The following is a 20,165-nucleotide window of genomic DNA, read 5'->3' as shown; positions in this document are numbered from 1 at the left end:
TTTTACCCGAGCCCCATAGGGGGCAACTATATTCACGTCGTGAACCCTAAGATGTGGTAGAGCACACACAACTCAAACTCATATCTACAAGAATACAAGTAAACATGTGATCTACATTTCATACATTGCCTTTATAGAACAATACGTTAATTAGTACACAACAACTGATCACATATGCTTCACCTCAATCGTGAACTTTGTTTTTCCGGTGTCGTTAGGACACAATCGAAATTTAAGGTTGATGGCATGATCCCTTCAAATTCAGTCGAGTGTTCCCTAATTGCTCTCGGCTGGACCCTTATATAAAATGGGCTAATTTGCGACTTCATATGAGGCCATATATCTAAGCTGTTAGTTGGACACAGGTCAACCACTGATAAAAAAACAAATTCAGAGCAATCTTTTCAAGAAATAGGTAGTAAAATTTCATTTTCCTTTTAGGCTAATATATAGAGGCGATCAGAAAAGTCAAAATCAATATATATTAGAAAAGAAGAACTTCCATAGTGACGTGTCAGCACCAGATTAATTTTTAGTGACGTGTCAGCACTAGATTAATTCTCATAAAAATTATTCCACGTGTCAATTTGTTAGAGGATATAATTTTCAATTGATATATGTTTTAATTTTATATTTTCTAACCTAATTAATTGATATTATTTTAGAAGATATAATTTTCAAGTGATATATATTTTAATTTTATATATTCTAAAATAATTGATTGATATTATTTTAAAAGATAAGATTTGGTCTTTTAATTTATTTCAAATTTATTTTTAGAATATATTGATTAATTTTTATTGAATTTTCGAATTTTTAATTAATGCAGGATTTTATGAGTTTTTATTGTGATTTTCTAAATTTTGATAGTTTTTATCTATCCTTATTTATTGTTTATTTTTAATTTTAATTTCATGAAATATTTTATTTTATTTTTGAGTTACTTTTAGAGTATAAATGAATTTTTATGGTATTTTTATTGAATTTTCATATTTTTATTTAATTCAGGATTTTATGAGTTTGTTATTGTGATTTGCTAGATTTTGGTAGTTTTTATCTATCTTTATTTAGTACCTTTTTAAAGTTTAGATTTGATTAGGATTTAGGTTGTTTATTTCTTGATTTTATCTTAATTTATCTTATTATTTATTTAATGTTAATTCTAAGAAAATGGAGTTGATTTGGTGCTGAGGGTACACAAAGCTACCATGGACACGCAGAGATCTGATAGCTGCTATTTTTACCTCTGCCACATGTCGCGATCAGGACAGAGGTATGTCGTAATATGATGTTACGTGAAGAAGAGTTTATCATGTTGTGATTGATGGTTTGTGCCATTTCAGTTCATCATTTGTTCGTAATTCAATCCTGGATTCTTAAATTTCACATATTTTGTGTGTTTTGATCCAAAAGTTTACAAATTTTTGCATAGACCCTTTGACGAATCATTGTTGAAGACGTAATGTTTTGATTCTGATGTAATGTTTTTTCTATTGTTCTTCTTCTGCTTTTGTATTTTTTAAACCAGATTTTAGTATAGTTTGTAGAAATCCATACGTGTGAAACCATTCTAAACCAGATTTTGGTATAATTTATATAAATTTACGAAACTTAGGATAGCCTGAATTTATATTCATTCTCAAAGTTTGCCCGTTTTTATTCTTCATGTTTGAGCTGTGTGTTTAAGCATATTATTTGCACTGTATGTGAATGATGCACAACTTACTATTTTTTTTTAATTATGCACATGTCAGGCAAATTGATGAAAGCATATGTAGAGCTTACATTTAATCTTCATGAGTATGTTTAGCTCATTCTTAAGGTTGGTTCATGTTTTCCTCAAACTCATTAGTTTTGCATATACTAATGTTTTAGTATGTCAATTGAGTGACTTATCTTACTTTGCTCTATATATTTCCTTAAGTTCAATTTAAATTGATTGTTAGTATAAGTTTATTGGTGAAGTAACCACAATTATTTTGGGTGGGAGAATTATTTTGTTTTTTTCACATATATAGATAATTTGTTGGGGTGCGCACATATGGGGCAATACACAATTTTTTGTTTCTCTTGACTGAAATGTGCCTTTGATTTTTTGTTTCACAAGGGTTCCACCCCAAGATTCACAAATACACTAAATACAATTCTTTCACCACAGTCCTTTCAAATGGGTGAAGGAGTGTATTTTATTCTTCAAGACTTCATTTTGGGTTTCTGTTTCAATCTTCTTCATGAATTGATTTTGTTCTTCAACTAATTGTAAGATGTCATATGCTTCAAGGATTCCTGCTTTTCTCTTCTTAATCAAAAGCAAAAAGATTGAGGAAAAGAAAATCTTCTAGGGTGTAGAATATTTACTAATTGGAAAAAAAAATAACACATGTCATTCTCAGATTAATTCTCATAAAAAAAAATACATTTTAAAATTTTAGACTTGATTAGGATTTATATTGTATATTTCTTGATTTTATCTTGATTTATTTTTAGAGTAAAAAAAATATATTTTTAAATTTGATTAGGATTTAGGTGGTTTATTTCTTGATTTTATCTTAATTTATTTATTATTTATTTTTAGAGTATTAATTAATATATTCCAAACTTTTTTTAAAAAAGAGTGAGTTTGAAACCTATAGCTTAAGTTAATTTTTTAATATATTCCTAAATAATAATAATAATAATAATAATAATAATAATAATAATAATAATAATAATAATAATAATAATAATAATGATAACATATGTGTGCAGATATGGGCCGGTTGGGTACTATAGTGCCCATACCCGCACCCATACCCACTATTTTTTGCAGGTAATTATCTATATTCAACCTCATACCCATTTAGCGGTTTTTTACCATACCCATAGTGGGTATTTTTTGCGGGTACCCTATGATTTTGAGACCCATTGTCATCCATAGATTTAGATTTTGGCAAAGATGGATAGCTTCCTGTAATGACATTGAATTGTCTAAAGGCGGGGAGCTTCGAGTTGCTACCCACGTGAGTATGGAGACGAGTACATGTAATTTTTAAAAACGCGGGTATGGAGATTGTACTATATTACCTACCCATTGTCATCCCTACTTAGTTGGAATAAACACAATAATGTTATACTTTATGATATATCTTACACAATCCTGATTTGTGCTACTATCACATTAATTTTTTTTTAAGATTAATATGTTGATAATTCCTTATATCTATGATTTGTGTTATCGTCTTCATATTTACGAAGAATGTGAAACGAGTTCCTCTTGGTCTCAATCGAGCTTAGAAGAGAAGTCTTTATCTCCACTTTACTCATCAATTCTGACTTTTCTATTTCATTCGTTGTTTAATATATTTTTAATAATCAAAGTATTAATTAATGTATCAAATACAATAGACATATTTCCCGTGCAACGCGCGGGTAAAAAACACTAGTTTAATTTAAATTGATAAAACAAAACCATTGACATGAAATTGCTTTTATTAGTAAAGATATGTATAAGTGTAAGGAGTTAGGTGTTGCAATCTCTATTAGCTTGTTCGATGATTCTCAAGCAAAGTCAACACAAAAAAAAAGTCCTTTTCTAAGTCAAGTGGTTCATAAACTGATAAAAGTTCTGGGACGCTTGTTTCAATCTTCATTACTTCATTTTGGCTTGCTCGTCTAATTTACGTGTTTCTGCAGGTACTTCCTACCTACTTTATTTCCCCTTATTTTCCTCGATTAAAAGTTGTGTAAAACACAGGTTTTCGAAAGATTAACTATCTATTGGTCAATCTCAATAGGCACACAGCATTTAAACACGGTACCCTTGATGATACTCTGCTACTAAATCAATTCAATTGAAAGAAACATTGTGAACGTTGAAAAAAATCGCTTTCAATATTTTTAATTCACTTTTTTTGTATCTGATTTGCGTTCTGTTTTTAATATTTTCCAAATTTTGTTGTTGCTTGCTAAATACTTCCCACTACTATATTATTATCGCCCTTATAATTATTCATGCTGATTCATCTTGCGAAGACACCACGTGTTTCATAGGCTAGTAGACAAGGATCCTGGTGATAATTGAAAATGCTATATATTTAGTCATAGGGCCGCCAGGCTTCTATAACTAAAGTCAATGCAAATCATATGTGAATGATTTGTTTATGTAAAAAAGAAAAACGTTAGTTAACCTAACCTCTTTATTCAATTAAAGTATAATTCGTATCCTTTTCTGATACTTATTGCTAAGATAACGTGAATAGAAAGAAACTAAAAATAGATAATAATGACACTGAAAATTATTATATCTGTACCCACTAATTTTATATTTATAGTTTTTTTCTCACAACATATGTATATTGGTAATTTGGAGGCATTAAAATTCAAATTACATATAGTTAACTTATACATGCAAATAGATATCGACAAAACAAAAATCTCATATGATTCACCCTAAATCCAAATTAGTTAGTGAAATCACCATAGCATCTAATTTATACAAAGTAGGCTAGGAAAACGCTTAATAGTACCCCCCACACCCCACCCACCCCACCACTCCACAAGATAGACAACAAGCAAGAAACCAAAAGCATTGTCCACTCCATATATACATAAGATTCTTAAAATTTATTAAGTCAGAGTAAATTTAACTTCAGCAAGAATATAATTTATGCAAAAGGTTACTAAAAGTTGTGAACACATAAATATAATCTATCTTTTTGTAGAAAAATAGTCAAGTATAAAAATCAATGCTTTGTTTTCGTTGCTTTTACAATGAAGAGGAAATCACTTTACATTTTAGTGTGGCATACTATTAAATAAAGAAGGAGGTTAAAAATAGGCTATTAGAGAAGTTTTATATTACTAATGTGGTGGTAACTCTAACTTAAATGAGAGAATGTTAAGAACTCAAGTGTGAGTAGGAGCATCATGTTGGTTAAATATGAGTAAGATAAAAACTTTATAAGAGATGTGACTCATGAATCCGATGCCTTAAAATTTTAGGTTAAGGCGTGGTGTCGGATTCTTTTGGTGTCTTGTATCCTTGGCCCATTGGCTTCTCTATCTCCCCATCAAGTCGTATCAGATTCGATGGTTGGTATAACCACGGTGAGACTCCTTGTATCGAAATTCTTACTAGCGGTGTGACTAGATGGCGTTTCCCGTTGATGTGGTGAAGCGAACGACGGTGCAAGTGTGAATAGCTTTCGCGGAGGGGGAGCATAGTAATGAACAAAATGTTAGAATATAATATAAAATCATTTATTTGACCCTTACCCAACAACTTAACCTTTTAGGATAATGGTTGTTTGACATGATATCAGGGCCTTTATGACCAAGCAGCCCAAAGTTCGACCCATGCCGCCCCAATCCTTCTAAGTTTAATTTCAGCACATGGTAGATGAGCATGTGCACTGCCCACACTTCAAGCCCAAAGGGCTCTTGCGTGAGGGGGCGTGTTAGAATATAATATAAAATCATTCATTAGACCCTTACCCAAAAGCTTAAGGTGTTGGGTATGTAAGACTCAAATTAATGGTTTTATATTATATCCTTTTGGGATAGCTGTTTGCTTTACACAAAAAATAATGTTTATATAGTTTAACAATAAAATTTGGACATATAGAGTTTGATATGAGTTGTAACTGAAGCATTTAACCCTAGTGAAACTATTGTGAATAACTTCAGAGATTATGTCTACACCTGAGCATCCCTCAAGGTTTAGGGTTCTGTTTCTACTAGACTAATTGCTATGCCAAATGTAGTCTATCCTTTTCTTTTATCCTAACTAATCAATACGTCTTTCATTTGAATTCTCTCTCCTTTCCACAAAGATTGTTGTTTAAGGTTGTGACACAAAGAGTAAGATGAAGATTATTGATAATATAATGTTACTAAAGCACCCTTATTCAATTGGTTTTTTTGAAAGAAAAAAAAAAGAATATTATTGAAAGAGAGAAGGAAACCCCTAAAAAAAGGGCCAAGCTATACAAACCCTTATTCAATTGTAATAGTTCCATGTACAACTATTAAATTTATACTTAGATAGAGAAGAATGTAGTTGATAGAGATCACTTGTGGTTGGTTGATATGAAATGTGATAAGTGAGAGAAAAATTATTAAATGAAGGTATAAATTGAAAAAAAAAAAACTAGCAAAAAATGGGCCTTTATGAACATGGTACAATTAAATTATACTTAGATAGAGAAGAACAATATGCAATTGAAAGCGCATGCCTAAAACAATAATATTTCTAGAACAGAGGGAGTATAAATCTTCTGACTCGATCAAGCGCGATCAGTGGAACTCGAGGCCCGAGCTGATTGTGCTTGGCCTACCATACTTAGTGTCGGGCGTATCGAGTGCCAGCTGGAGGTTAAATCCGAATCACCTCAACTAGGACTGTTTATGGTTCGGTTCTTTGCTTGAACCGAACCGAACCTGAACCAAAATTTTGTTTCGAGAGAACCGAACCGATATAGTATGGTTCAAACCGAACCGAACCGGTTTCAAATTTCGGTTAACCAATTCGGTAAAACATGCATATTTATAGATGGTTCGAACCGAACCGATATACTATGGTTCGAACCGAACCGAACCTGAACTGGTAGTTGATATTTTGGTTCGGTTACCGAACCGATTTTTCAATTTAGGTTCGAGTTCGGTTTGGTTCTTAAAGGTTCGGTTCTTGAACGGTTCGGTTTTCGGTTCGGTTCTTGGTTAGCTTCGGTTCTCAGAGAACCATGAACTGTCCTAACCTCAACCATCTCATCGCTGACCCTGGACACTAATTACAAAGGGCTAGGAATAAGACTCCAGGTTTAATCCATGTTTACTATATAGGAACCCTTGACCGTTGGATCTCTAGAGACAACAGGAACCTCAGAAGGATCCCACGGTGTGAGAACACCCAAAACCTAGGCACTCATGACTTCACCTAGAGCCACCCTAGCCCCTCTGACAGGTATATAAGGCTCCCTCGCTAAGAGCCTCCCCAAGGTATTCATCATTCTGACACTCAGTGACGGATTCAGAAATTTAATGTGGTGAGGGCAATATATACATGTAAATTCGTAAAAAAAAATTAACATATACTATTAAAAAAGTTATGGATTTTTTTACCAAAGCGGACACAAGTGAAAGCATTTTTCACCAAAGAGGTAATCAAAAACCAGACTTTTACTACTCAAGTGAGGGCATTTAACAATGTGAGACACAAGTGAGGGCATTATTTACCAAATAAACCATAAAAAATCACATACATTTTCTACTCAAATTTTTTTCTAATGATTTTTTCAAAAGCCAAGTGAGGGCATATGCCCTCATGCACTCCAACGTGCATCCGTCCCTGCTGACACTTAAAGTTTTCTCAACTATCTTCCCTGAATTAACTTAGATATCAGAATGTTTTCGCAGGGACACCACCCGAGCTCAACTAAGGTGCTCGAGCTCAAAATCCCTCCGTTCATCCCGTCCAAGGTGTCGCACCCCCCTCTCTCCATAGCTCAGCGTTCCATCGTTTCCTTCTCCTTCCACCCCTCCCCAGATGTTTTGGTCGTTCCCCTAATCTAGTGGAAGCAACCAATACCTGGTCATAAATTATCAAATATAAAATGTGAAACTTGATTATCTCAAGATGGAAAACTTTAAACAGTTTAAAGACATGAAGAATCCACGGCTGAAGCGTCCAAACATAAAACTGTTGCAGAACATGAAAAATTGAACTGGAAGAAAACTAGAGTCCAATTGAACTTTAGATGAAAATGATGCGATAATGTACTATATAGGAGATAAAGAATTGGAATTGTTTGTTTGGTTGCATTAGAATGAAAAACCATTCCCATGTTTGTTTTGTTTTATCCCTAACGGGAGAGGGAGCCCCCGTAATACGTGCTGCCACGCTGGCTTTACCCTTGAGTTGAGTGTTATGGTACATACACATCAGACTGATCAGAGTGACAAACGGAGAGGACGATACTGGCTCCAGATTTCAACGCTTTTTTATTTACTGCCTTGCCTTGAATATTGTGTTGTTGATTCAGAGATTCACACAGCAACGAAAGCGAAAGTGGGAAAGAAACAACACGTAAATGTCATTTCCCTTGCACCTTCAACCCAGCCTGGCCTCTTTTTTCCAATCATATTGTTTTTCTATTGCATGTCATACTTAATTTCAAGGACGTACACCCCCATTTTTATTTCATGTCCCCTTTCCCCCTAATAAATCATTTTAATTTCTCCTTAAAATCCAATTTTTGGTCGTAAAAACTAAACTCAATCAGGTATAACACAATTGGTAGGTAGATGATTAAACTATTTAAGCATTGAGAGTTGAGAATTCAATCCTGGTATATGGTTGACTTAGTGCCTGTTTAATTTGTAGAACAAATGTGAAAGTGCTTTCACCCAACTGATGTACATAACCTCTTTTACGTTTGAGATTTGAGAATGTGTGATTTCGAATTTCAATGCCCAAACGGACCATCAAACAAAAAATCAAACACAATTTTATTTAAGTATACGACTGATAAATAGTTGACCTATTAAAAAATACAACTCGTAAATAGTTGAACTATTTAACCATCTATTTCATAATTCAATCATTAGATAGTATGTATAGAGAAAAATTTGTTAAGAGACGTCTACACACTTAATATAATTTTATATTCTCGAAAAAATAGTCCCAAATCAATATATAATATCTTGGTAAAAAATAACAGACCTCGGAATACATTCATTCTCACCCACATGGTTTGTTTGGTTGTTCACGTGCCTGGTAGGGTTTGTGTTTGTTGTAATTATTGATTAAAAAATTAAAAACACAATTGATGAAGAGGTAGAGGAGTGGTTGTAAAGCAAGAAATTAAAAAGATGATCTAGCAAACTTTTTGAAGGAGCTTTTTGTGGCGCGCAAGTCAATTTTATGTCTTGGAGTGAGTGGGAGGGACTAAGAAGAGACAGGAGTCACTGTATTCAAAAATTCTAACAGTCTGCCAACTAAAAACAAACGTACAAAGCTAAAAGCTTCAAAGCAAACCTTGCTTACGCGGGTTCTGACCAGTGGCATTGCTGTCAGATACAATTAGTACTAAATAAAAAGATTATTCATTATAAAAAATATTTAGATACTTAAGTGTAAGTTCTTTTTCATGTACCAAAAATTCATTTTCATATGGATTGAATATTTTAATTTTCATATACAAATTGTTTTTAAAAATAGTTTTTGAAACATGTTTTTAAAAGAAAAAAATTAAAACTGTTTGAACTTTGAAGTTTAAACAAATATGTTTTTTTATACATTGAAAAATAGACAAGAAAACCCAAAAGAACTAAGGAACAACTAACACATCCTTCAACGGGGTAAATTATAACACTCTGGTTCAGGATGATAAACAACTCGCACACCAGGAAATGCCGATCACAATCTGTATTTGGTAAGCCAATCCGCAGCAGTGTTAGACGATATGTTTTTTAAGCTGAATTATTTTTGAAAATTAAAAATAGAAACAGAAAACATAACTAACATGTTTTGAGATTTCAGTTTTAAAAAATAAAAAATTTATATTTTGAAATCAAATTTGAAATTTTTTTCTATCAAACGATTTATTTTCTAGGTTTTAAAAACTAAAAACTATTGTACGACACCTAATGAAATAGACATTTTTTGGTACATCGGAGAGATAAATTGCACCCGACAAGAATCGAACCCTAAACCTCCCACCCAACCCATATGTCCCCCAGCTCCTACTATTTGAGGTATCCTACGGGACTAATGAAATAGACCTTATGAATTCTTTGAGTGATCTACAAACATGGGAAATAAATTAAATTATAAGATAAAAGTAAATACTTAAAAAAGAAAAGAAAAAAGTAAATGAGTTTGTTTGAAAGAAGGATATATTTAGGAGAGAGAGACAGAGAAAATATTAGTGTCACACACTTATAGGAACTTTTACTTTTCAATTTTTTTAAAGGTAAATAGACTTTATTTTGATGAAATAAGCTTGAGAGCACATCCTCTTAAGCAGTGGCGGAGGGAGAACTTTGGGTTGGGTGGGGCCAATTTGAGCCAACATGATTATACTATTTGAAAATACAAAGAAAATGATGTTAATTAGCAATTTTATAAAACCATTTCAAAGAAATTATAAATAATGGGGGGGGGACCATGGCAGTGTCAGGCCTCCCCCTGCCTCCGCCACTGCTCTTAAGGTTGGATTCTAGTACCCCTTGTGCTTGAGTTAAATACAAATTTGCTAATAAAAAAAGAGAAAAAGTTTGATGCACCGACGGTGTAAAGTTTTTTTACACCGTCAACCAATCAGATTTTAAGAATGTGAGAAAATCTCTCTTTTTATTTAATTTCTTTAATTGACATGTCACATCCTTGAAATCTGATTGGTTGACGGTGTAAAAAAACTTTACACCGTCAGTGCATCAAAATTAAACTCATAAAAAAAATGGAAAACACATCTATTTACATTGGCACGTAGCAAAAGCTCAACCATAAGATGAGAGCACATATAAAAATTAAATCATACGTTCGAATTTTAGGAAAAATATTTATTGGGACACATTAGGCACATGTAACTGTTTCAACTTTCATTTATTTAGAGACATCCGTCAAATAAAAAAAAAGTATAATCACTCCAAAAATCTCAACACAACGCAAAATTAATCACACTCCAAACTAAAGTTCTTTGGCAACAGCCATACTTTGTTTTAGGAAACCAATTTTGGATACCCTTTAGGAGAAAATTATCTGAAGCATCACCTAATTCACATACATAAAAAAGCACCCATACATCTGCTCATAATGTGAAAAAAAAGTCCATGACCAATGTGAAAAATGAAACCTATACAACAAATTTTTCTCAATCCAAACACATTGACACAACATCAATGACCAAACCAAAAGAAAATACCTCCCACCAAACGGTTTAAACTGCAGACCAAAATTTTCTCAATCCAAACACATTGACACAACACCAAATATCTTTCTGCTAATCCCTCTCCACAAGAAATTAGAATTAGGCCCAGCATCAAAAGCCTAATCCACACTGTTCTCCCTTATTGGGCCTTGAAATTTCAATCTGGCTATCCTTAATTAGTTAATTTGCCTGGCCCCTTCGTGCACGAGAGCCTACACAAGCCTAACTTTCGTTTTGACAAAAAAAAAAGCCTAACTTTCGTCAACACTCTTTGCTCAAAAAAAATAAAGTCTAACTTTCGTCCAAGAAAAAAAACCTACTTTCTCTAGTATACCCTCTTCAATATTTTCTTTAAAAATTTAGCCTCAAGTAACCTGCAAGAAAAACTGTCCAGAATAGAACAAATTTGACCAATCAATTGAGAGCAAGGGTGAGAGTCAACGCAACCTGAACCAAGAAGTTTGATGCTACAAGAAGAGTCTGATTCAATGACAACTCTCTGGAATCTCGTGTAACGCAAGAGTTTTTAACCCCAACAAAATTCCCCAGTACTCATTGCTACTAACTTACTTGCCGCCACCTTGGTTGAATCCAACTACTATAAAATTGTTCTTCCATACAATGAAAATCCACCGCTTCAAAGTTGACAAATGTATGGTAGCTTTTTGTATCTAAGGAATAAAATACAATATTTCCATCATAAAATTTTGGAAAATATATTTTATTTTCCATTTAAAAAATGTTGCCTTCTGCAGAAAATGATTGATCACCAACAAAAAGCATATGATTTTCAAGACTTTCAACTCTAATCCATGTCATTTCAGACTCATTCAACTTGAAAACTTGAACCCAATTTCCAAAAGCACATTCAAATACCGATAAAAGACTATCATTACATTCTACAATAAAGCACTTGTAGTAGTCGGTGCATGGAGCATCAGGCTTCTCACATTCTTTCCAAAATATGTCTTCTTCTCCTACTACTTCAAGAATTCCCAATTTTCCATTTTCGCTAAGATAATAGAATGCTCCATTATGGAAACAAGGGCTTATATTTTTTAGATAAAATTCACTGTCACCAAATTCAGTTTCTTTCCACGTTTCCTGCCCAAGGCAAGTGGTGTGTACTATTATTTCAGAACAAGCTTCGAGTTCAACTATTACACATTCAGAAGAGGTTGGGGAATGTGAAACTCCTACAGACGATGTATTCCTTAAGTGTGCTGGTTCAGGCAGGGGCGTAGCCAGGAATTTCATTAGGGGGGACTAGGATGTAAAGGAATATAATTTGTATGAAAATTTCAATTCTTATCAAATAAAAAATTTGCCAAAAAAAACACATAGGTATTTTGGTGTGAACAAAAAATTAGTTTAAGTGCAAGACATATTTAATAAAAGCATAAGAAATATAAGATTAGTTTGGGTGAAAAAGATACTAATCGGCTCATAAGTATTTTAGTAAGAACAAAAAATCATGATCAACAAAAAGATTATCTTGTAGATAATTGAAGAGAAGAACCACAAAATATCTCTTCCGCACCAAAAAATTATCAGCACAAAAGTGCCTCTACCTTGTAGATAAAGATGAAACCTGCAAAGTATAAACAATTTATTAAGATACATTCATAGTTTAATATCGTCAAACATATAGTAAGATCAAACATATACCTTCACACTTAAAGGCTGAAGTTGTGCTCGTCGTTGTTTCATAGAGTAAAAACCATCAATTATCATATCGCTGGTATATTTTTCGGCAATTTCCTTTTCAATATAAACAACCATGTAATCAGTGAGAAAATATCTTCCATCTTGTTGCACAACCTTGTTTTTATAACTTTCATAGCTGAAAAAACACGTTCAGTGGTTGTTGTTGATACAGGAAGAGTCAAAACAAGTCGCAGCAATCTATCAAGTAAAGGATAGACAATTGATTTTTCACTCTCAACTAACTTTTGACACAATTCACCAATAGTGGACAAATTCTGAAAGTTGACATTTTTTATCACATCAAATTCATAATGTTGCAATTCATATACTAACTGAATCTTTTCTTGGCCAGAAAAATCCGAAGGATAGATTTCTCAACAAGACTGCAGATATGCTCAGCATTAAATAACTTGAATGAATCCTAAGGATCTAAAGCTGTGCTCAATTTAAGAAGTTCAGTTGCTTGCTCATTGAACCTGCTATTCAATACTTTCAACTGATAATCGATGACAACATTAAATACATCAATACGGTAATGGTGCTCTATTGTCACTTTATCCTTTTGACGACGAGATCGAATTATGTCAGAGAAAGAAGAGCTCATGTCTGGAACTTTAATAGATTGACTATCACAAAAAGATCTAACATTTCGTAGAAGAGCATCCCAACCAAAATCCCTTAACTGCTGAATTAATGATTTTGTGGTAGAAACCAAACAAATAGCATTCAAGATGTCTTGAGTCTTTTTTTGTAAAGCTTGAAAAAGTTTGTCACATATTCCCATAAGTTCTTTCATCAAGTGTAAAATGAAAACAAATTCAAATGACATCAATGATTTGAAAGCATAAGTGGCATCACCTCGTTGAGAATAAGTAGATCATTCAATGGCCAAGTCTTCAAGAACTGTAGTTGTTGCATTATACAATCGTAAAAGCTGGGTTATTGAATTTAAGTGAGAACTCCATCTAGTGTCACCGGGTCTTTGTAGTGTGCCAATTTGATTTGCCCCCCTTCGTGTTTCAATCTCATCATTTGCAACTAAATGTGAAATTTCATTTGCATAAGCAGCATGCAACTCATCATTGCGTTTACAAGAAGAACCTACAACATTGACAATCATATTTAAGTTTTGATAAAAAGCATGAACATCAACTACTTCTTTAGCCGAAGCAACGAGAGCAAGTTGTAACTGATGAGCAAAACAATGTACATAATATGCATAAGGACATTCTTTAAGGATCAAAGCTTGTAAACCATTTCACTCTCCACGCATATTACTAGCCCCATCATATCCTTGACCCCGTTCGCTTTTAATGTTGAGATTATGGTGAGATAATATAGAACAAATTCCTTCCTTAAGAGTATGTGAAGTAGTATCTCTCACATGTATCATATCCAAGAAACGCTCCTTAACATATCCATTCTTGTCAACAAATCTAATGACAATAGCCATTTTCTCCCTCTTAGATTCATCACGAGCTTCATCAACAAGTAAACAAAATTTTGCATCACCAATCTCTTTACGAATGTCACTTTGCACCTTCCTTGCAAAAACATGTAAGATTTCTTTTTGAATAGTGGGTGATGTGTACTTTGCATTTTGAGGGGCATTTTCCAAGACAACCTCATCTACTTCTCTATTATAAGAAGCCAAAAGTTTTATCATCTCTACAAAATTTCCCCGATTTTTAGATCTCACACTTTCATCATGCCCTCTAAAAGCACAAGCTTGAAATGTTAGCCATTTAACGGCATCTGCCGAAGCTTTAAGACGCAACCGATTACATGAAATTTGTTGTGAAGTTTGCTTTGATAGAACTTTATCAATATGACAATATTGACTTTTGAAATCTTCACAACATTTAAGAGCAACATTATGAGATGAATTAGGACCGTCTCCTACATGAGTTAAAAAAGAACAATCTTTTCCACTATTCACTTTTCTCCAATTTCTAAATCCTTTTGAAGTGAAAGGACTTGACTTTTTAGAAAATAAATAGCAAGGAAAACAATAACAAGCATCCATTTCGGGCGAGTACTCTAACCAAGTAAAAGTTTCAAACCAACGAGCTTGAAATCGACGATGTTGATCTTGAAAAACTGTAAGAGAGAATAATAATATTTAATTACTAAAAATAGAAATACTAATAGATGTTCATATGATATTAATAAAAAGAAAAATAGATAATGTAGAGTACATACCAGAAAACGGATATTCATCCATCAAAAATTGATACGGCCCGAACTTTATATATGCTCTTCTAATTTCATCTTGTTGATTAACAGGATAATCCAAAATTCTTGGACGCTTTCTAGGATCACGAATCAAAGCATCAATATTGATTCTTTCTTGTTCAATTCTCAAAGCTTTTGAAGGAGATGGTTGGACAAGTTGCTCTACGGTTGATTGTGTTGGTTGCCCAACTTCAACGATATTTGAAACATTAGTATCTATTGAAGTTGGTGAAACAAGTGAAGGTTGTGCTTCTTCATCATCTCTCTCTTTTCTCTTAAAGTAAAAGTCAATCATTTTCTTCTTCTTCATTTTTCAAGCTAATAAAATAAACAATTTGAGTAAAACAATAAAGTTTAAATAAAACAATAGAATGTGCAAATAAAAAATGAATTATATAGTAAAGTTATCACTAGTGGAACAAAATTGATTATAATAACACAATACATGACTTTGATTATAACTTCGAAGTTCTTTCTATATTTAATCCTTTTCTTAACATTAAAATAAACAATTAACACTAACAAATTCATCAAAAAACAACAAATTAAAGCAATAACATAACAAGAAGGAAGCAACGAAAGCAAAAACTCTTTATTGAAGGCTAAATCTCAAAGGAGACTTTTTACAAACACTTGGTGTGCATATATTTTATCACTTTTTTTCAAGCAAAACACAAGCACCACAAATCCAATCTCATATAATCAGACCAATTAAGCAACAAAAAAGAGAATTAAACCAATAAATTTGAGTTTGAACACATGAAAATTTGAATATCCATAGAAAGTGTCAAAGTGATATATGAAAAAGTATTAGCAAGAAAGAAAGTAGATTATAGAGAGGTTCTAAATGTTATACCAGCAAAATCTCTTGTTCTTTCTCTTTGCTTTATTTGAGTTGTTTCTTCAATGTCATAAATTCAATGAGACAATGAAGTTTTATTCTCCTTGCCTTTGGCCTTTTCCCTTGTTTCTTTCCTTTATCTGTTCTTCCTGTTTGGATGTTTACTTACCACGCTTCTATTTCTTTTTTAGATGGTAGTGTCTTTGTTTTAAATTATATACTAGTGAGTGAGACCCACATACATGTTATTAATAGAAAAAAATAGAAGAAGAAGTGCTCAGGTAGTCACGTGCAGCGGTGCAGTAAATGGATATATAAGAAAACAAAAGGTGTCATGTTGCCTTGCCTCTCACTCACGTGTTGTGTCCCATGGGGGGTGACTAAATTCAGCCTCAAATTTTTTTTTCCTTAGAAATGATTGGAAGCCAGGGGTGACTAAGCACAGGGAAGTCACCCCTGTGCTTCCGCCACTGGGTTCAGGTCCACATGCAAGTTGTGTCACTTCTCTTGTAAAGGGATTGAAGAACATGTTAGACATTCTATTTACTGTTAGTAATAGCCAACCTTCCTTTAAGTAGCAAATTTTACAACCTCCTTGCATATCCTCGGGTAAGTTAATGCTATATTTATACTTGATACCATGCTTGGGATGCACAAAAGTTAAGACATTTTCTTTTTCAACGAAAACAAGTAATGGAGAAAGTGAAAGATCATCAAAAAATGACATTAAAGAGTGAGAGTGTGACCTCCATTGAAGTGGTAGTACTCTTGAACGGAAGAAACCGCTAGTAGCTCGAAAATGCAAATAATCAAGTACATTAAGTTTCGTAGCAACCTCTTGACTCATTTCAGGAAGAAGTGCTTCTAAAGGAAATGCACAGCAGTTGGTAGTTATATCCACTATCCTTTTTGAATGAATTTCAGCACTACTATTCCCCACTCTAGTTAGTCGTTTTTCTTTTTTTTCTTGGAGTGAAAAAGTCATGCTACACAACATGTATAGAATATAGTTACACCAAGTTAATTCAAGTTAACTTTTGAAATATAATAAAATCAATTATAAGACTTCATACCTTAGATCTGACCTAAACCAGAGTGATCGGCACACCTCTGTTGGTAAATTAGAGAAAGCATGACAAATTATAAGTCTATTGTCTTCAACGCTGTATATGTAGACAAATTTACTGTTCTCTAAGGTTAAATAGATACGTCCTCCTTCAGCTTCAGGATTGATTGCTTGACAAACAAAAGGTAAGTCATTCGCCGATAAAAAGAACACTTTGTCCTTCATGCTTTTTACCCTTTCCCACCCTATTTGAGAAAAATATTCTAATTGGTGAACAACAACAGAAAGAATCACATGTCTTTCAGAAGTAATTTGAATATGAAATAGTTCGTTGTTAAATTGTAACAACCGGCTTCTACACGTGACGGTAATTAGAGGAGGAGGGCAAGAAAACATGTGTAGAGTTTATTTCAATGTCGCAGGATTCAAGCTTCTCTATTACCACTAGAAGACTTGTAGTGTGTTGCCATGTAAAGCATACTTCTGCATACAAGCGACTATTACAGTAAACGGGGTTAAAAAGATAGGTTTTACCCAATTGACGACCCTCCATATCCACAGTCGAAGCTCTCGCAAGATCCTCACCATAGTCCACTTCCGTCCAGTGCTTATCTCCAAGACAACAGTAGAATAATATACTCGGCTCACTTAGATCGTAGCTTTTATGTGGGAATAAAAGTATGGAGCAAACTTGATCCGTTGAGGTTGGAGAACACGAAAATATGCAGTTACGAATACCAAATTTGTGTTTTAAGGGTGGGAGGTTGATTTTCTCAAGGTTAGTTGGATTCCAAAGAAACAGTTTGGTATCATCTTTTATCATAAACCAACCATATTGTACCGTCAATATACATTCCTTGCTCGTAATGTACAACTCTGGAATACTTCTTGAATAGGTTTATCATGATAATATCGACATGTTGCAAGAAATTGGAAACAACACTGACAAAATTGAATGAGGAGTGGAGGAGAAAATGACCTACCATGTGGAGCAGAGCAAGGCAGCAAACAACTCCTGAACAAAGAAGATGAACTAAGAACACACTCAATTTTAGAATGAGAGGTGCTATACAACACGAAATTAAGTAGGATTAAACTTCGGGATACAATTTTTAATATTTTAAATCACTAGATAAAAATATGTTAAAAATTTAATTAGATTGTGTTACTTTTATAAACAAGATGGAATTAGATTTTTATTTAAAAATAAGAAGAGATGCCTTCCTCTTATAACCAAAAAAGAAAGAAAGAGATCTTTAACATACAGAGATAATAAATTTTTTTTTTTTTTTTTTTTGATACATCGGAAAATTGATAATTTTTTTTCTACGTTAAAGATGATATCTTTAAAAATTGGATTTTGTTATTTTTAAAATTAAGATGAGATCTTTAAAATGATAGGGTATGATAAAAATAATTATCTCTCCTTTCTAAATATTAGTATTAAAAATTAAATAGTGTAATCTTTTATATGATAAAAAATAAAAATATCCTATCAAATATATAAATTAAACAGGATTTTTTTGTGTGGTTACATACAAAACAGGAATAAACTTTGGGATACAATTTATAATATATATAGAACCGCTACATAAAAATATGGTAAGAATCTAGTTGGATTAATGTGTTACTCTTTTTTTTTTTTGATAGGTGGATTGTGTTACTTTTAAAACAAGATGGAATCAGATTTTTATTTAAGATGAGATATATAACAAAGATGATATTTTTTTTTAACAATGATGATATCTCTTTAAAATAAATGGGATTTTGGCATTTTTAAGATCAAGATGAGATCTTTAGAAAAATAATGTATAATAAAAAAGAAAAACTAAAAAGCTATGGCCTATATCCTTAAGGTCTACTATTAAAGATTAAAAAACAAGTACATACATATAAATATTATAAAAGAATGACTTAATTACATTTTTAGTTTCTCCATTGTAGCTAATGTGTAATTTGAGTCGCTGAAATTTTTGTATAGCAAATTTAGTCCCTCAATTTTTTAAGTTGTTATAATTAAGTCTCTCAATCACTTTCTACTTAAAAGTTAAACTTCTCAAATTCTTATTTTATAAATTTTTTTTTTTACATTGAAAAGATAAATTGCTTCCTCCAGGGATTGATCCCTGGACCTCCCCACTCCAACCCATATGTCCCTTAACTCTTGGCACTTGAGTTATTTATTTTTAAAAGTTAAAACTCTGTATATTTAGGTGTCTCTATTTGAGAACTTCATTTTGGATGACCTTTGATTTAAGAAAAAATTAGTTGAGGGTAAAACTAAATTTAAGGGGAAGTAATTTATATTTGAAGACTCTTTATGGGAATAGAGATTTATATGTAAAATTGTTCTCTCTCAATTCGCCAAGCAACAATGCAAAAACTAGTAAATATTTCTTCTCGTCAAGCAATGTCTACTGCCGAAATCATTTTCAAGAAAAATTGACTAAACACATTTATGATGAAAATGATTCTAATATATGTTGGTTTGGATTTGACATACCTCAACCTAAACAAGCTTAGTATTATCTGATTGCTTACTTTCTCATATTCATTAAAGCCCTTGGTTACTTGTGGTGTTAGAGTACTGGTATAAATGTAATGGGCCTTGTCTATTGCTTCCAAGTACCAACCACTATTATCTGCAGAGAAAATCCTTAACATTCAATCAGTGGCAAGATTACCTCAGTTCATCCATGTTACTGATGTTAGCTAGAAATTAAAAAATCTGGTTCCAGATAAGCTCTTTATATATATGGTTTTCCCTTCCACTGCCCCCAAAATTTAGCATTATGCAATGTGCTTTTATTGTGGATTTTGTTTTTTAAATTGATGCATTGACTAATAATATAATTTTTTCGAGAAACCTCTTTTTTTGCAATTAACTCATACTTAATTAAAACATATAAAAAGGTTAAATAAGGTCATTTTTCTGAGGTGTTTTCTTAATTGACTGTTCCAAATTTAACTTGCACAAGAACTATTGAGATGTATATGGTTCAGCATTGTTGACAGCAAGTTCTTAGCTGTCTTATAATTTTCTTTAGTGGCTTTCTGTTTTATCTGCTTGGTTCATGGAGTTATACTATCTCAACATTTTTTCTCAACAAAATCTCTAAAAATTTGTGTTAGATAATACCTCAAAAGCTATTTTAGAAGTGATGATTAACTATCGCCATGGTCAGTCCAAATAACCACATGACCAATAATTACTAAATACAGGTTTGATCGCTATGCAATATTACTAAGAATTGCTCTGCAGATTACTCTTAAATACAAGTCATATTAGTTGATGATTCGGGGTTTATTCTATATTTTTCGAGTCCTTCTTGTCTTTTTATTTTTATTTTTGAGTCATTTATTAAGTTTTAAGCAAGTTGAGTCCCTTTTAGTGTATCTTTGCATTTGC

The 20,165-nt window shown here is 32.6% G+C and overlaps 1 protein-coding gene across 6 annotated transcripts; it reads right to left on the bottom strand.

Moving 5' to 3' along the window:
* Nucleotides 1–11,788: 11,788 nt before the first annotated feature.
* LOC130746320 (uncharacterized) lies at nucleotides 11,789–17,796 on the bottom strand. Of its 6 annotated transcripts, XM_057598904.1 has the most exons (6): nucleotides 17,291–17,796; nucleotides 16,764–17,001; nucleotides 14,817–16,676; nucleotides 14,660–14,714; nucleotides 12,576–13,715; nucleotides 11,791–12,498 (listed from the first exon to the last, which is right to left on the bottom strand). In XM_057598904.1, the coding sequence occupies exons 1-3, from the start codon at nucleotides 17,577–17,579 to the stop codon at nucleotides 16,040–16,042; spliced, it is 1,164 nt and encodes a 387-aa protein (XP_057454887.1). In that variant the 5' UTR covers nucleotides 17,580–17,796; the 3' UTR covers nucleotides 11,791–12,498; nucleotides 12,576–13,715; nucleotides 14,660–14,714; nucleotides 14,817–16,039. The 6 variants fall into 6 exon arrangements, with proteins under 6 accessions (XP_057454885.1, XP_057454886.1, XP_057454884.1 ...); XM_057598902.1 differs by having other exon boundaries at nucleotides 11,789–12,498; nucleotides 12,576–12,750; nucleotides 13,473–14,714; nucleotides 16,764–17,796; XM_057598903.1 differs by having other exon boundaries at nucleotides 11,789–12,498; nucleotides 12,576–12,668; nucleotides 13,473–14,714; nucleotides 16,764–17,796.
* Between the last annotated feature and the right edge of the window lie 2,369 nt (nucleotides 17,797–20,165).

Source organism: Lotus japonicus, chromosome 3 (genome assembly GCF_012489685.1).
Source record: "Lotus japonicus ecotype B-129 chromosome 3, LjGifu_v1.2".
Lineage (NCBI taxonomy): Eukaryota > Viridiplantae > Streptophyta > Magnoliopsida > Fabales > Fabaceae > Lotus > Lotus japonicus.
Note: the sequence above shows the minus strand (reverse complement) of the source record. Positions and strands in the feature narration are given on the sequence as shown.

What these genes read in the sequence shown, in the direction of transcription:
- LOC130746320 (XM_057598901.1), bottom strand. Translation starts at nt 15,159, where the DNA reads ATGAAGAAGAAGAAAATGATTGACTTTTACTTTAAGAGAAAAGAGAGA. An exon ending in GGATGAATATCCGTTTTCTG is followed by an intron (nt 14,715 to 14,816) that starts GTATGTACTCTA and finishes TCTCTCTTACAG; the next exon opens with TTTTTCAAGATCAACATCGT.